General features: G+C 47.7%; 1 protein-coding gene across 2 annotated transcripts in view; it reads right to left on the bottom strand.

The window, feature by feature from the left end:
- The window catches only part of HYDIN (HYDIN axonemal central pair apparatus protein), a 135,145-nt gene that overhangs the window by 57,612 nt on the left and 63,612 nt on the right, over positions 1-13,921 (bottom strand). The window contains exons 27-38 of one of the 2 annotated variants that reach the window (XM_077931772.1): positions 13,039-13,248; positions 11,212-11,349; positions 9,929-10,106; positions 9,711-9,838; positions 9,089-9,222; positions 8,008-8,144; positions 7,050-7,177; positions 5,545-5,736; positions 4,685-4,834; positions 3,021-3,260; positions 2,669-2,819; positions 112-303 (exon numbers count right to left, since the gene is read on the bottom strand). In XM_077931772.1, the coding sequence (XP_077787898.1) occupies positions 112-303; positions 2,669-2,819; positions 3,021-3,260; positions 4,685-4,834; positions 5,545-5,736; positions 7,050-7,177; positions 8,008-8,144; positions 9,089-9,222; positions 9,711-9,838; positions 9,929-10,106; positions 11,212-11,349; positions 13,039-13,248 (1,978 nt within the window). Of the gene's footprint in view, positions 1-111; positions 307-2,668; positions 2,820-3,020; positions 3,261-4,684; positions 4,835-5,544; positions 5,737-7,049; positions 7,178-8,007; positions 8,145-9,088; positions 9,223-9,710; positions 9,839-9,928; positions 10,107-11,211; positions 11,350-13,038; positions 13,249-13,921 lie in introns of both variants that reach the window. The other variant, XM_028739435.2, reaches the window with a different exon arrangement.

Here is a 13,921-nt window from a genome sequence, read left to right on the forward strand (position 1 = left end):
TATGTGGATGTCTAAATCTTTCCCCATTACATCACATACATTTTCTTTTTTCAGTGGTGATGATGACATGCTCTTTTCACTGTCCCAGCAGCACCAGAAGCTCTCACTCACCTTGTCCTCTGTCTGTCCCCTCCTCTTCCTCTTCTTCCTCCTGATCAAATTTCGATTCCACCCTGAAAGTTCTGGTATCCTCATTAAGGGAAAGAGAAGGATGAGCAGAGGCCGCCGTGGATGTTGTTTGCCCAGCACTGGAAGGGAGGAGCTTCATCCCATGATCAGAAATTAAAGCATTTTCTTCTTCTTCTACTAAAGAGGAAAGGAGGGCAGATGTCACAGTGCATACAAGAGACACCAAGTAATGTACTGGTGGCACTTTCAGAAGTTCCCCACACTCGGTCTTAACCAAAGCAAACCAGTGAAGGACATGCCATTCTCTATAGACCAACCTTTGCCAACTTGGCACCTTCCAGATGTTTTTGCCACCAGCACCAATCAGCTCTTGGAAATAGGCTCAAAAACACAGAAGACTAGCTTCTAGCCTTCAGATTGTGTTGCCTGGACAAATAACTGCATTTATGTATGGCTCACCTTAACCAATTGTAAAATAAAATGGGCAGAGGCTGCTTTTGAAAGACACCATGGCTTTGGAATGAAGGGATAATGATTTATACCACCCACCCAGTTCATGCTCTATGTAGTCCATCCTGTGAAGGTGTGGTGATGTAGGGCAGTGTTTCCCAACCGGTGTTCCGCGGCACACTACTGTGCCGTGAGACCTTGCCTGGTGTGCCGTGGGAGGGAGGCGGGAGAGGCGGGGCGGCGGCGGCATCTCCTGCTGGATGCAAATCCAAACATGGCGGGCGCCTCCCTCGCTCCTTTGTAGGCGGACCATCGAGAGAGAAAGAAAAGGAGGCGAAAGAGCGAGAGAAGGCGCCTGCGCGGAAAGAGGAGCGAGCAGTGCGCCTGCGCGCCGCGGCGCCCGAGATCGCTTCTCCCCACCGCCCCTTGCTTCAAAAGAGGTCCGGGGACAGCGGGAAGCGCTTCGCGCTGCCCCCGGACCTCTTTTGAAGCAAGGGGCTGCGGGGAGATCGCTTCTCCCGGTGCTCCGAAGCGGGGCGGGGGGGCGGGAACACCTGCCCCAGCCGCCCCGCTTCGGAACGCTGCTCCGAAGCGGGGCGGGGGGGGCGGGAACACCTGCCCCAGCTGCCCCGGGCGATCTTAAAATCCTGGCGGGCAGGAGCGAAGTGTTCGCTGCCGACCCCCAGCATTTTAAAATCTCCTCGGGGCAGCGGAGACTTCGCTCCCGCCCGCCAGCATTTTAAAATCGCCCGGGACAGCAGGGGCTTTTAAAATGCTGGCGGTCGGCAGCAAAGCCCTCCTGTCCCCGGAGCTTGCGGGGCGGGAGGTGGGAAGAAGGGCTTTTCTTCCCACCGCCAGCCTTCAGAACAGCCTTCTGAAGGCTGGCAGTGGGAAGAAAAGCCCTTGTCCCCCCCCCCCAGCCTTCAGAAGAGGTCGGGGGACAGACTGTCCCCGGACCTGGTCTGAAGGCGGTTTCCCTAGGAACGCATTAATTGATTTTCAATGCATTCCTATGGGAAACCGTGCATCGCAAGACGAAAAACTCGCAAGACGAAGAGACTTGCGGAACGAATTAATTTCGTCTTGCGAGGCACCACTGTACTTTTTATATAGTCAATATAGGCACAGAGTTAATTTTTTTAACATTTTCTAATGGTGGTGTGCCTCGAGATTTTTTTCATGAAACAAGTGTGCCTTTGCCCAAAAAAGGTTGGGAAACACTGATGTAGGGATTAGCACTGGGGGGGGGGGGGTTGGTAAAGGGAGAGGGAATTCAGTCACAGCAGCCAAGTCTGGGTGGGGAAGTAAGTCACAAGTCCTGTCAATGGGAAGCATCCAGATGTGCCAAGGTGGGAGAAGGGATTCCCCTGGCCTGGCACTTAGACCATACCCTTGGGCTGCAAATCTTTAAGACACATACCCCACCCCCAATTCAATAATCCTGGGGACTGTAGTTTGTAAACTACTATTCCCAGGATTCTTTGGGGAACCCATGTGTTTCAAATGTGCTTTAAATGAATGGTGTGTATGCAGCCCCAGAATTTTGGGGCTGCAGGGGGAAGGCAGTTGTGAATCAGGTAGGGCCTCCTTTAATACTGGAATAGGTGTAGTCAGGTGATATGGAAGCAGTGTGTCAGACCTGACATCACTTTGGGTTCCCGCTTTAGGCAATGCTCCTGGATAGTTTGAGTAATCCTTGCAGAACTCTTTTGTCACATTAAATAATGAAAGTTGCAAGCACGGGGTTGTATCCAGCTAATTCCTACTCAGAGTACACATTGGCCAAAAGATTCCTGCATTGCAGGAGGTTACACTAGGTGACTCTCATGGTCCCTTCCAACTCTACAATTCTTCACCCACTGAAATTAATGAACCTAAATTAGACATGTCCATTAACCTCAATGGGTCTACCGTGAGAATGACTAGCAAGGCATTATCCCACCTTTTCATTCCAGGAGTAGATGCAAAATCTAGAAATGAGCACAGCAGGTAGCTGGAATTAGTCAGTCCCCTTACACCCTCTCTGATGTCCAAAAATAGCCACCCCATGCAGCTGGACTCTCCAAAAAGCCCAGTCTCCTCAGCTCACCATTTTCCTGATTAACTGTCTCCTGGTCACCTTGAAACTTCTTCTGCTCCTCATAATATTCCAGGACTTCAAAAGGCAACTTCTCCCCAGGGATGCGAGGAGGCAACAAAAGCATGTTATGGGTGTCATAGCCCTTCAACATCCGCAGAATCTAAAACCAAGCAGATATATAAGGATACAAAGAACTGTCTCATGTGGAGTCTGGCCAGTGCTCCATTAAGGCCATAACCTGTTAGACTTGAGCCCACCATCTGTTGTTGACACTGTACCACACTTTGAACAGTGTGATTAGCAGAGTATGCACAGCTAGAGTTTGCAGCCTCAGATGGGAGGAAGTGTGCTTGGTTCTTACCCGCTCTTCCAACAGATACTGCTGGTCAAATTCCAAGGAGTAGAATTCAATGGGGAAGCTGCAAGGGTTCTTCACCACCACTTCAGCCTCATCCCCAATGGCGTAAGGCAAGAGGGGCCCAAGTTCCAGAATGGAAGGAGTGAACTCTAGACGCGGCTCCAGACCTTGCCCAGAGACATTCAGCTGCAGCTGCTGGGTGCTCTGGGAAATGCTCAGAATCAGGTAGTGGCGGTAGGATTTCTAAGATAACAAAAGTTGGAGAGATTATTTCACAGAACTGTAGAGATGGAAGGGACACCAAGATTCATCTCGTCCAGGGGTAGGCAACCTAAGGCCTGTGGGCTGGATGCGGCCCAATTGCCTTCTCAATCTGGCCCACCAATGATCCAGGAATCAGTGTGTTTTTACATGAGTAGAATGTGTCCTTTTATTTAAAATGCATCTCTGGATTATTTGTGGGGCATAGGAATTCGTTCAGTTTTTTCCTTCAAAATATAGTCTGGCCCACCACACGGTCTGAGGGACGGTGGACCAGCCCATGGCTGAAAAAGGTTGCTGACCCCTGCTTGTCCAACTCTCTGCAATGCAGGATTCACAGCTAAAGAATCCCTGACAGATGACCATCCAACCTCTTTTTATATAAGAAAGAAAGAAAGAAAGAAAGAAAGAAAGAAAGAAAGAAAGAAAGAATATAGAAAGGCCCAAGTTTAGCTCTTGCCTAGCAGTCGTAAGAAAACTATGCCCATGGATTCATACTTGTTGCATTGTCTTGCTCTACATTTGTGCTCAGCATAGTAATGTCAACTACCCATCTATTATAATGCTGGGAGTTCTGGCCTCACTCTGTTATAACATTCTCTTCCACCACCCATGCTGATAGAAATACACCTGCCAGCAGAAGGCAGCACTAGATGTTTGGTAAAGCGGGCTCTCTCTAGCCCATGAAACCTCCTGCCATGAAATATATATTAGCCTGGAAGGTGCCACAAGATTCTTGGTTGTTTTGCTGGGCCAGACCAAGATTCCTCTCATCCCTCATGGCCTGTCATCAGCACTTTTCTTTCACCCTCTAAACTGGAAAAGCCCTCTTGGCTATCAAGGCTAAAGCTGTTGATCCCTTATTTATTTGTTATTTGTCATTTGTAAAATTTCTTACCCATCTTTCACAACAATACAACATGTTGTTATTAAAAAACAGATAAAACCATTCCTATTATAAAAACAAGTTAAAGCGCTCCAAATGGAACAGAATAGTCACTTTCTCCCCAACTTGTTCTGGACCTAGCCTATTCTCGACAGCTTTTATTAACCTCATGTGCTCTATGTTCAATGAGGCCAAGCTCCTTCCCATGTTCTGATCCTTAAGGACTCTGGGTGAGCACACCGCTGACCTAGCCTTCCATTCCAAAACATCATCGCTTTCAATGTTATCAATAGCAGGGCTATCAATGCTGTGGTTCAACTCTAAAAGACTCGTTGACCTGTCTGCCAACATTTAAAAAGCTAAAATAATTCACACTAACTGTCACCAAATGAATCATTTAAATCATCACTCCCCCCCCCCCAAAATACTGACTAGAGGACTCTCATGTGCTACCATTGAACCCTCTTTGCAACGAGAGTTGCAACTGTTCAATAGCATGAACAGCATCCTGACCTCCTACCTCTTCTCTGGGTGCAAACTTGACTTGCACATTGAGCCTCTCCCCCGGAGCCAGAATCCCATAGGGAGGGATCATCTCAAAGATATTAGGCTTGTGTTTTAACTCACGGCGCATCTTCCGACGTAAGGCCATTGGCATGTGCTTGTCCACCTAAACATACAACAAACAATGACATCACTGAGCAATGGATCTCTGTGCCATTGTGAACAGACCTGTTCCCACCCTAACTGCATCTGAAATTCAGGTGCCTGCTGTCTTGTTACATGCAACAACCTGCTAGCCAGGTAGATGGACCAATGTTTCTTGGCAATTCAGTGCACCCTGGGTGGTGCTGCCCTCCATTCATAGGCACAAGACTAAAAGGTTTCCCCAGCTTAGGGTGATGGGGAAGGGAAAAGATGCTTTCCTCATTGCAGTAGCAATGCTGTCTGAGGAGGGTGTTTTACCTCACAGTTTTATTTTCTTTTGCATTTTTCAGTGGCTCAAGTGAGTCTGAAGCTGAATTGCCAGTTGTGGGCTTAACCAGCTACAGGGCCTGCCTCTGAGAACTTGCCTTTCTGAACCTCTGGAGACCTTGCCTCAGTGCTTTACGCATCAAAAGGACTCAGCCTCAAGAGTAGAAAAAGGAGGGCAGATTCTGTCAGCTTTTCAGCTATCATCTGTAGCTACACCTTTAAGTACAACTTAATCTCTATCCAGTGCAAAGCTTCACTGGTCAGTTTCTGGAGATTGAGCTGCTGTTCAAGGCACAGGAGAGGCTGACTCATTTCTGATGAGGTGGCAACCCTCGTGGAAAGAGCAGGGTGGAACCTGATGGTCAGAAAAGGGGAAAGAGGAGCCTGCGGCCAGGTCTACTTTACCTTTTTTATTTGCTCGCTGCTGGTGGCAAACCACTCACAGGTGACCTGGAGCTGGTTGTGAAGCTGGATTGTCTCGACTTGGCACTGGCCGCACTGAGTGGCAGCAAACTCCAAATTGTCATTGGACATGCAGAGAGATGGCATAATCACCATGGCACGTAGAGAGATGTTGAATGTGGGTCCGGTCAGGACCTGGAGCAAACAACAAACAAGACCTAAGCACCATGTGCAGGAAATGGGAACCTCTAACACACATACAGTGGTACCTCGGTTTAAGAACAGTCCTGTTTACAAACGATTCAGTTTACGAACTCCGCAAAAAAGTAGTATCCCGGTTTGTGAACTTTACCTCGGTCTAAGAACGGAATCCGAACGGTGAGGAGGTGTCATTAGGGAAAGTGCACCTCAGTTTAAGAATGGTTTCGGTTTAAGAACGGACTTCCGGAATGGATTAAGTTTGTAAACCAAGGTACCACTGTACCCTTAATGGCACTCGGGGCACCATGCAGGTATCAAATGGTGGAGAAATCAAATATATATGCTGCAGATCGGGCCTGGAGATACAGGATCGGTCTCTCCCCCACCACTCACAGGCCAGGTTTGACAAGTGGGCAGAGCCGCATTGGCAGATATGGGGCTCTCAAATTTCAGCACTGTCCTGTGCAATGCTAAAATTTGGCATGGCCCCACCTCTCACACTCCATTCTACAGCATTGTTGTGTCCCAAAGGAGTGTTAGACTCCAGGCCAGAGCACTTTTAAGGAGCCTGGTCTGAGCAAAGAGAGCTGGGCTCAGTTCAGACAGAAGGAATTGCTCTACTTATAAGGGCACAGTTTGCCTATGGCACTTCTTGGATCACATTGTCTGCCTTGGAGTCAGATGTGGCCTTCCTAAGCCTTTCTTAGAAACACAGAAAGCTGCCTTATACTGAGTCAGACTATGTGTCCATATAGGCCAGTGCAGTCAACACAGAGAGGGATCAACCCTCCATGGTTTCAGATAGGAAATCTTATCCCAGCCCTATGTGGAGATGCTGCTAGAGATTGAGCTTGGGACAGTCTACGGGCCAGGCAAGTGCTCTACCACACAGCTATGTCCCTTCCCCTCTACTATGGCCTATCCAGCTGCCCTCCATAAATTCCAATGCAGTTGTCCAGTTGCTGGTCTCCCCTGCCCACCCATGTGGCTCCATAATTCATGGCAGGCTTTGTCTTAACTCCAAGGACTTCAAAGTGGATCATGGGAGGCCAGCTGTAGCTACAACTGAAGTACGTGTTCATGGCTCTTCTGATGACTGCATTTCTTTCTGAAAGTTACATCCTAGCTGTGATGCATCACAAACTTTGCCTGCCTTGTAGGACATGTCAACTAGGAGGGCTGAACCCACTAGTTTCAGTTCCTTGCAGTGTCCCATTTTTCCAATTTCCTAAATTCCTTCCCCATCCCCAGCCTCAGCCAAGGGTCCCAAGGCAGTGCAGAATGGCGGGCTGCAAAATGAAAGGTACCTTGACTGGCAGGATCACTTCCACCTCTCCCAGGGGCTGGTTGGCACTCTGGGGATCAAAGCGCACTCCAAATGTCTCCGTCTCGCAGTAGGGCAGGTTCTTCACTCTGTCCAGCTCTGTGTCGAAACCTGGCTCAAAAAAGCAACAGTGTCATTCCTTGCCAATTCAGGTGTGCAGGGAGGAATCAGCCATTGGTTTGTTTGTTTTCAATTACACTGACATGACACCCTTCCACCAAGGAGCTTAGAATGGCTGCACAAGGCTCTCTCTTCACCCTTTTTATCCCCCATACCCAGGGGGCAGGTTAGGCTGAGAAAGCACCTGGGGTTGCAAAACTGGAGGCAGCCATGTCAGGCTTGCCTGCTTGGTACAATTCCCTCTGAGAGAAACTGAATGTGGGAAATTAGCAGCCAAACCTAACAAATGCATATTCTTCCTAATTAGCATGAGAAGGGGCTACGTCCACATAGCTGTATTGCTGATAGGCAAATCTCAGACCATAGAAATACAATTGTAGGGAGGGCTCTGTGTAGTGTTATTTCAAGAATTTGGGGCTGAGGGAACCACTGACCACCTTCACAGCAGTCAGATGAGCAGCCATTCCAACCATAATAATCTTCCCAGCACAGGGCAAACTGAGCAGGACCAGATGTGAATCCTGACAGGGCCATCAGTCTGCTGATGACACACATCTCCTTCTCTCTTTGGTCTTTGTGCTTACCCATACTCTGCCCATAGTGGGCAACTGGATGTGGAAGAAAACCTTATTTGGAAAAAAGTATTCAGTGTCTGAGAGTAAAACAATTGGGGTGGGAGGGGAAGGGCTTGTACTGGTGGCAAATTCATTGGGCTTTTAATATATTTATACAGTATATGCTTTTCCCATTCAATTACTGATCAATCAAGTTTTCAGGATAGGCTGAGCTAGAAATGAAAAGGAACCAGATCTCCTTATTACCTGAGTCCCGCAAGTTCCGCCTATCTGCATAGAAGGACACAGGAAACTGGCCAGTGTTTGTGATTTTGATAATGTGGGTCCGGACGGTGCCCAGGATGATGTAGCCAAAGTCTAAGATGTACTCAGGGAGTTGTGCTCTGAAAAAGTAGCAACGGCTGGTTGTAAATAGATGTTTGATAGTGAGGGCTACATTTTCAACAGGACTTTGAGGATTTAAGCATTTCACTTAAGTGCCAGAGCATAATTATGGCAGAGGGTAGCAGAGCGGAAAGTAACATTCTCCTTTGTGCCAATCACAGAAATGGCACTGCAGCCCTTTGGGAGGGGATTACTTTTATTATCCAATGAAGTTGAATGTTGGAATATACAGGAAAGATAAAATAAAATGCTTCTTCATGCAGCACTATTAAAATATTAAAATAAATATGCAGCACTATTAAAAATAAAACTTGTTCCCACAGGTGACAGTGATGGACATGAACCTGGATGGTTTTCAAAGAGGACTGGACAACTTCATGAAGAAGAAAGGTTATCAGTTGCTACCAACCATGAAGGCTGTGCTCTGCCTCCACAGCTGGAGGCAGAAATACTCCTGAATGCCAGTTACTAGAGACCACAGGAAGGGAGAGTGATTTTGTGCTCAGATTCTGCTTTAAGGTTTCCCACAGGCATCTGCTGTGAGAATAGGATGATGGACTAGATGGGCTGTTGGCTGATCCAGTAGGCTCCTCTTATATTATTATTATAGTTCAAATGTAGGTAGATTCAAAACAGCATTCAGCTAAGACCTGGACAAGCCATGAGTTGACTCCCCATGCATCTCTGACAGGATTCTATGCATCAGAGTCTGGTGGCTTGCTACAGATTGCAGACTGTCCAAATAGAGATTGCCAGCGAAGCCAAGAAACTTCACATGGTGAAAGCTTCCCCACTTCCCAGAGGCAGAGGAAACTGGGTGGATTGGGAGGACCAGGCAGTTTCCTGAGATTCTCCACTTATTTCCAAGTACTCAGGTGCTGGGAGCCCCCCTCATAACCCTGAAGTCTGGGGAAGTGGCCATAGGGAGGAGATCTGCACCCACTTGACAAATCTGCGGCGAATTCGCTGGCTGATGGCAGGGTCCTCCTTTGGGTCACAGGAAAGCTGCTTCTGCTGCTCCAAGGCATGTTCTCGAACAAGGAGCCTCTCCACCTCCAACTGCACTTGCATGGCAAGCTGTCAAGACCAAGGAGACAGTCAGCCAACCTGGCCCCAATCCTGCACAGTCCTTCCTGCTTCCCCTACAGCATCAGCACCAGAAAGCTCCCTTTTCTGTCGGTTGCTTTTGATCTACTGGCCTCCTATACCTCCATGGTTGCCAATGCCCACTTTTGCCCTTCTGAAGAAGCCATCTGCCATTTTGTGCTCCTGCTCAGCCCTTCCTTCTGCATGTCAGAACTGTGTGGCTTGCATGGCTCTTCCAGTTTAGGGAAGCTTTTAATGTTTAATAGACTATTGTATTTTAATATTCTATTGGAAGCCGCCCAGAGTGGCTGGGGAAACCCAGCCAGATGGGCAGGGTATAAAATAATAATAATAATAATAATAATAATAATAATAATAATAATAATAATAATTCCAGTTCCCCCTGCCAATGTGTCCCAGCCCTCACCCAGCCCAGCCCAGCCTAGCTCACAAGCAAGCAAAGGAGCTTTTAATCTTACTACAGAGTTGGATTCCTCCATGGTTGGGTCTGTGCCCACTGCCTCCGAGTTACTGATAGAATCTTTGTGTGAATCCTGCTCCATGCGTTCCTTGACTTCTCTTAGGAGGATGCTGTACCGGTCATTTCCTACAGCAAGCACAAAGGGGTGAGAGTTTGGACCAGGGATGGAGCTGCACTTTCCAAGGACGGTGGAAGCTCTAGGATACTAACCCCTACCTTTAACATTTATGGGTAGATCCACGCAAATTCTGGGGAAGATTCCTTCTCCTTTCAGGGTGATAAGTTCTGGATCCATGTGGGCCACCTGGATCTGGAAGGTTCTTTGGAAGACCTCCGGAATGCCAGGCAAATAATATACCTTCAACACCTGCTCCTTCCCAGATTCAATATAACTCTAGGAGAGACAAGTGGGAGAATCCTGAATAGGTAACGCTGCTCCTTGCCAAATAGAGGGCTGAGCAATCTTGCCTTCATAGAATGGTTTAAGTGGACAGCCTGACATCTTCTTTGTCTTGGGCACAGACTGGATCAGTGAGAAACATTATGTTAGCCTGTTACACAGGTGGTTGTGTAAACTCTTGCATTGTTTTTTAAATTTAGATTTCCCACCAAATAAAAGCCAGGTTTAGTTACCAGAGACATCATGCAAATTAAGCACATTTGCTTTTGTCATTTAAATATACAGAAGGATTTGAGCTTTCAAAGAAATTCCTAAGTAAGGATTAAAGGAATGGAAAGAGATGATGGCATGGATAGTGTGGCATCTTCACAGACCCAGTCCTAGATTGATGGACTGTGCCAGTGTCTCCAGTGTCTCGAGTCTAGGGGCAGGGTTGCCATCTCCCCACCTTTTTTAATTTTATTGTTGCTGGAAATTTTACTTCTTCCCACCCAAGATGAGCAGGGACAGGATTTGGTGGGCATCTCACAGGCCTGCGCTAAGAAAAGTACAGGCTTTCTTGGTGAGGCACCAAATAACTAAACACTTAAGGGGCATTTCTCTCCAGTTAGGAAAATGGTCAGTGCTCCCCTCTCTTGTTGTGAAAGAGCAACCGGCTCAATGCTGACCCACCTACAAGAAAGGAACCTAGAGCAGGTAGCAAAAGAGGAAGGCTCTCCACACCAAAAACCTCCATTCTGACATCTATAGGATGGACTTCACCTCGCACAGAGGGGCGGGGTGTGTGTGCTCAGCCTGAGTCTTTGTGAAATGAATGAGTTATCTTAAAGGAAAGCTCTTTCCAGAGAACAGACAGAGAGAAAGGCCAAGGAAGGAAGGAAGGAAGGAAGGAAGGAAGGAAGGAGGGAAGGAAGGAAGGAAGGAAGCCTTAACTTAAAAAGGGTTCATGCTTGAAGGCAGATTCCACCTGAATTCTAATGACACATTTACAAGAGCCTGCCTTGCTTTGCACAATCTGCACAATAATTCAAAACTCAAAATGCATAAAGAAGTGACCCTTAAACACAACAGCATCTATCCAGCTTCTGCTCTTACTCACAGAAACAGGCAGAGTCAGTGGCACACCAGGTGCAGGGTTGTTGGCTGAAGCTGCAATGGTGTTGGTCACAAAGTACTCAAATCCAACTTTTCCTGTATTTTTCAGCGTAATCTCAGTCACACATATCTGATCAAAAGGCTTAGGGAGAGAAAAGAGTGATGCCAATATGAACGTGCAAACCTTTTGCTGCAATGCTGAAAGCATCTTGCCCTGAGCCCTTCTTTCCATCCCTCCTCTGACTCAACACCAACCAGCCGTTTGGGAGGAGATCATGTAATATTTCCAGCACCACATCATACGTGATGCTCTGCACATGTGTAAAGTTTTCCAACCAGCACTAGTCTGCTGTATTTTGATGATCTTGTCAGCAACAAAATATCTCCAGATGTTTCACTTGAGCAGGACCCTCCTAAGTCACCAGAAATCTTATTTTAAGAAACATTTGGTAGCGTTGCTGTGTATCCTCAGATCATGTTAATGCAGTATCTATGTCGCCTTGCATCCCTGAACCTGAACCCCCATCCCCCTAATCCTAACACCCTAACCTTAACCCGGTGGGGAATCTTTTTGGCCTGGCAAGCCAGATCTTTTAATCCTACCATGGGGGCCAACTTTGGCAGGGGAGAAGAATCACCTGCCTCTCAGTCATTTGATGCCAGGTGATGAACCGATGAGTTGTTTTAGTCACCTGCCAAAGTTGGCAGTGGGGTGGGGATAACGACCAAGCAGGATTGAACTCCCTGCGCATCAGCTGATGTGTGGAGAGTTCAATCCTGCTTTCCGCAGGGGTCAGCTGCACAAGGTGTAGGGCAGGTGGAGGGAGTGGCCTTGTGGATCAAACCCTGCTATAAAATTGGCTATGCCCAAACCTGAGAGAAGGTCATCAGCTGGTATGACTTCTGCTTGGAGGGGTGCATGTATTAGAGGCATAAGGACCTGACAGAGGCCACCTGAGAGTGGCTAGGTTAATCAGAGAGCAGATATCTAGGGAAAGAGTCTCCCCTACCGCCACCCCGGTTCTTGGGCTCGGCAAGCCTCTCAGGGGTATAAAGGCGGTGGAGGTGCACTGCAGGTTTTGCTGTGGTGAGGAGGAGGAGGAGGCGGGGAGCCAAGGAGGACCCAAATTCTCTCCCTGAATATCACTTTAGGCAAGGTTAAGGCAGGCTTAGTAGGTGTTGTTGAACTCTTTCAATGGGGCCCAATGAAGAGGGAAAAGCAGTCCTTTTCAGCAGGGTCCTTGTGGGGAGGTGGACAGACAGCATGGTTCTTACATAGAATGTGCAATTCAAGAAAGAAGCATATAGAGTGGAAGTTTGAAGGGTATAAGCAGAAGCAACACCTGGAGCCTGAGAGTCCATTTTCTGAGATATAAGAAATCCAGTGGACTTGACAGACACTCTTCCAGCTGAGAGGTATTGTGGGGTGGGATGTCATGTGGAGGGGAAGCATATATAAAGGCAAAGAAGTTGGGCTCCCTTTTGGGAAGTGGGTATGAACTAGGTGTAAACAAGAAATGGGTGGAAGCTGAGGAAGAGGAAGCTTAGGTACAGCTTCCAGTGGTCTACTGTGATCAAAAGCATTTTTGTGTTCTCTTGCATATAATAAGTACTTCAGAGGCAATTAGGAAACCCATTCTACAAGTTCAGGCTTGAAAAAAGTCCCCATAAGACTCAACCCACCATAAACATCTGCAAAACATTTTCATCATAGGATGGTGGGTTGGAGGAAAGCACAGGGGGACATTTCAACAAGGCATGTTTATTGGGAAAATAACTGAAGTGACCTGCCGGAGGCCTGCAGAGTCAAGTGTGTGCAGCTTTCACTTACCTGGAGTCCATAGTCAATCTCCTTCCTGTCAAATGCATAACTCACAAGGGAGGCCTCACCCCTCAGTAGGATTTCGTAGGTGGGGCCCCCTTCCACCTCACAGATGGCTTTGACACGAGCAACGATGTCAGCATGGCCATAGAATGTGAACGTCATCCGCTCAATCTCACTCGGCTCCAGCATCCCATACAGCGGCATGATGTCAAATACCTGATCGGGAAGAGAGAGGGGCAGAGGCTGCATGCCAGCAAATGCCAAGATCCAGTTCAGGATGAAGGCAGCCAATGCAGCTGTGGGGAAAGCATGGTGGCTGCAGGATTGGCACCAAAAAGATGGATCTCTATACATTCTGACCTTTACTCAGGCTCTTCCTGTGCAAAACCCCATGTACTGCACATTTCCATAGGATGATTACAGTCTTGATCCTCTTCCCAGTATCTTAGCCAATCCAAGTGTGATAACCAAGGTCTGAAACTGTTGTGCCTCCCTGCATGGGAAGGGTCTGGCTGCTGATGATGATCAGGCTTGTCTCCTGCCTCAGGCTGAGGAGGAAGACCTAGCTTCTTTGGGAGCAGAGGTCATCATCAAACACAAACATCTGAGGCTCACACTGGAGAGAGGGACTTTGGTGGGCTTCAGCCAGCATGAAGTGGCATAGCCACACATGGCTCCAGCTCTTTAGTCCAGCTTGGCTCAGCCTTGAATGATCAGCAGATGGAGACTGGGTAACAGTTTGGAGAACTGGACCATCAGCAGGAGTAGAGCATTTAGTTATGATACTATGGCATCCCCTCTCCTTGTATATTAAGCAAGTGGCTATTTTATTTTACAGGCACTTGAATGCTCTTGTTTGCCCTGAAGTGTGACCACCTTTGGCTTATCA

The sequence above is a fragment of the Podarcis muralis genome, chromosome 7 (genome assembly GCF_964188315.1).
Source record: "Podarcis muralis chromosome 7, rPodMur119.hap1.1, whole genome shotgun sequence".
In the NCBI taxonomy this organism is placed as follows: domain Eukaryota; kingdom Metazoa; phylum Chordata; class Lepidosauria; order Squamata; family Lacertidae; genus Podarcis; species Podarcis muralis.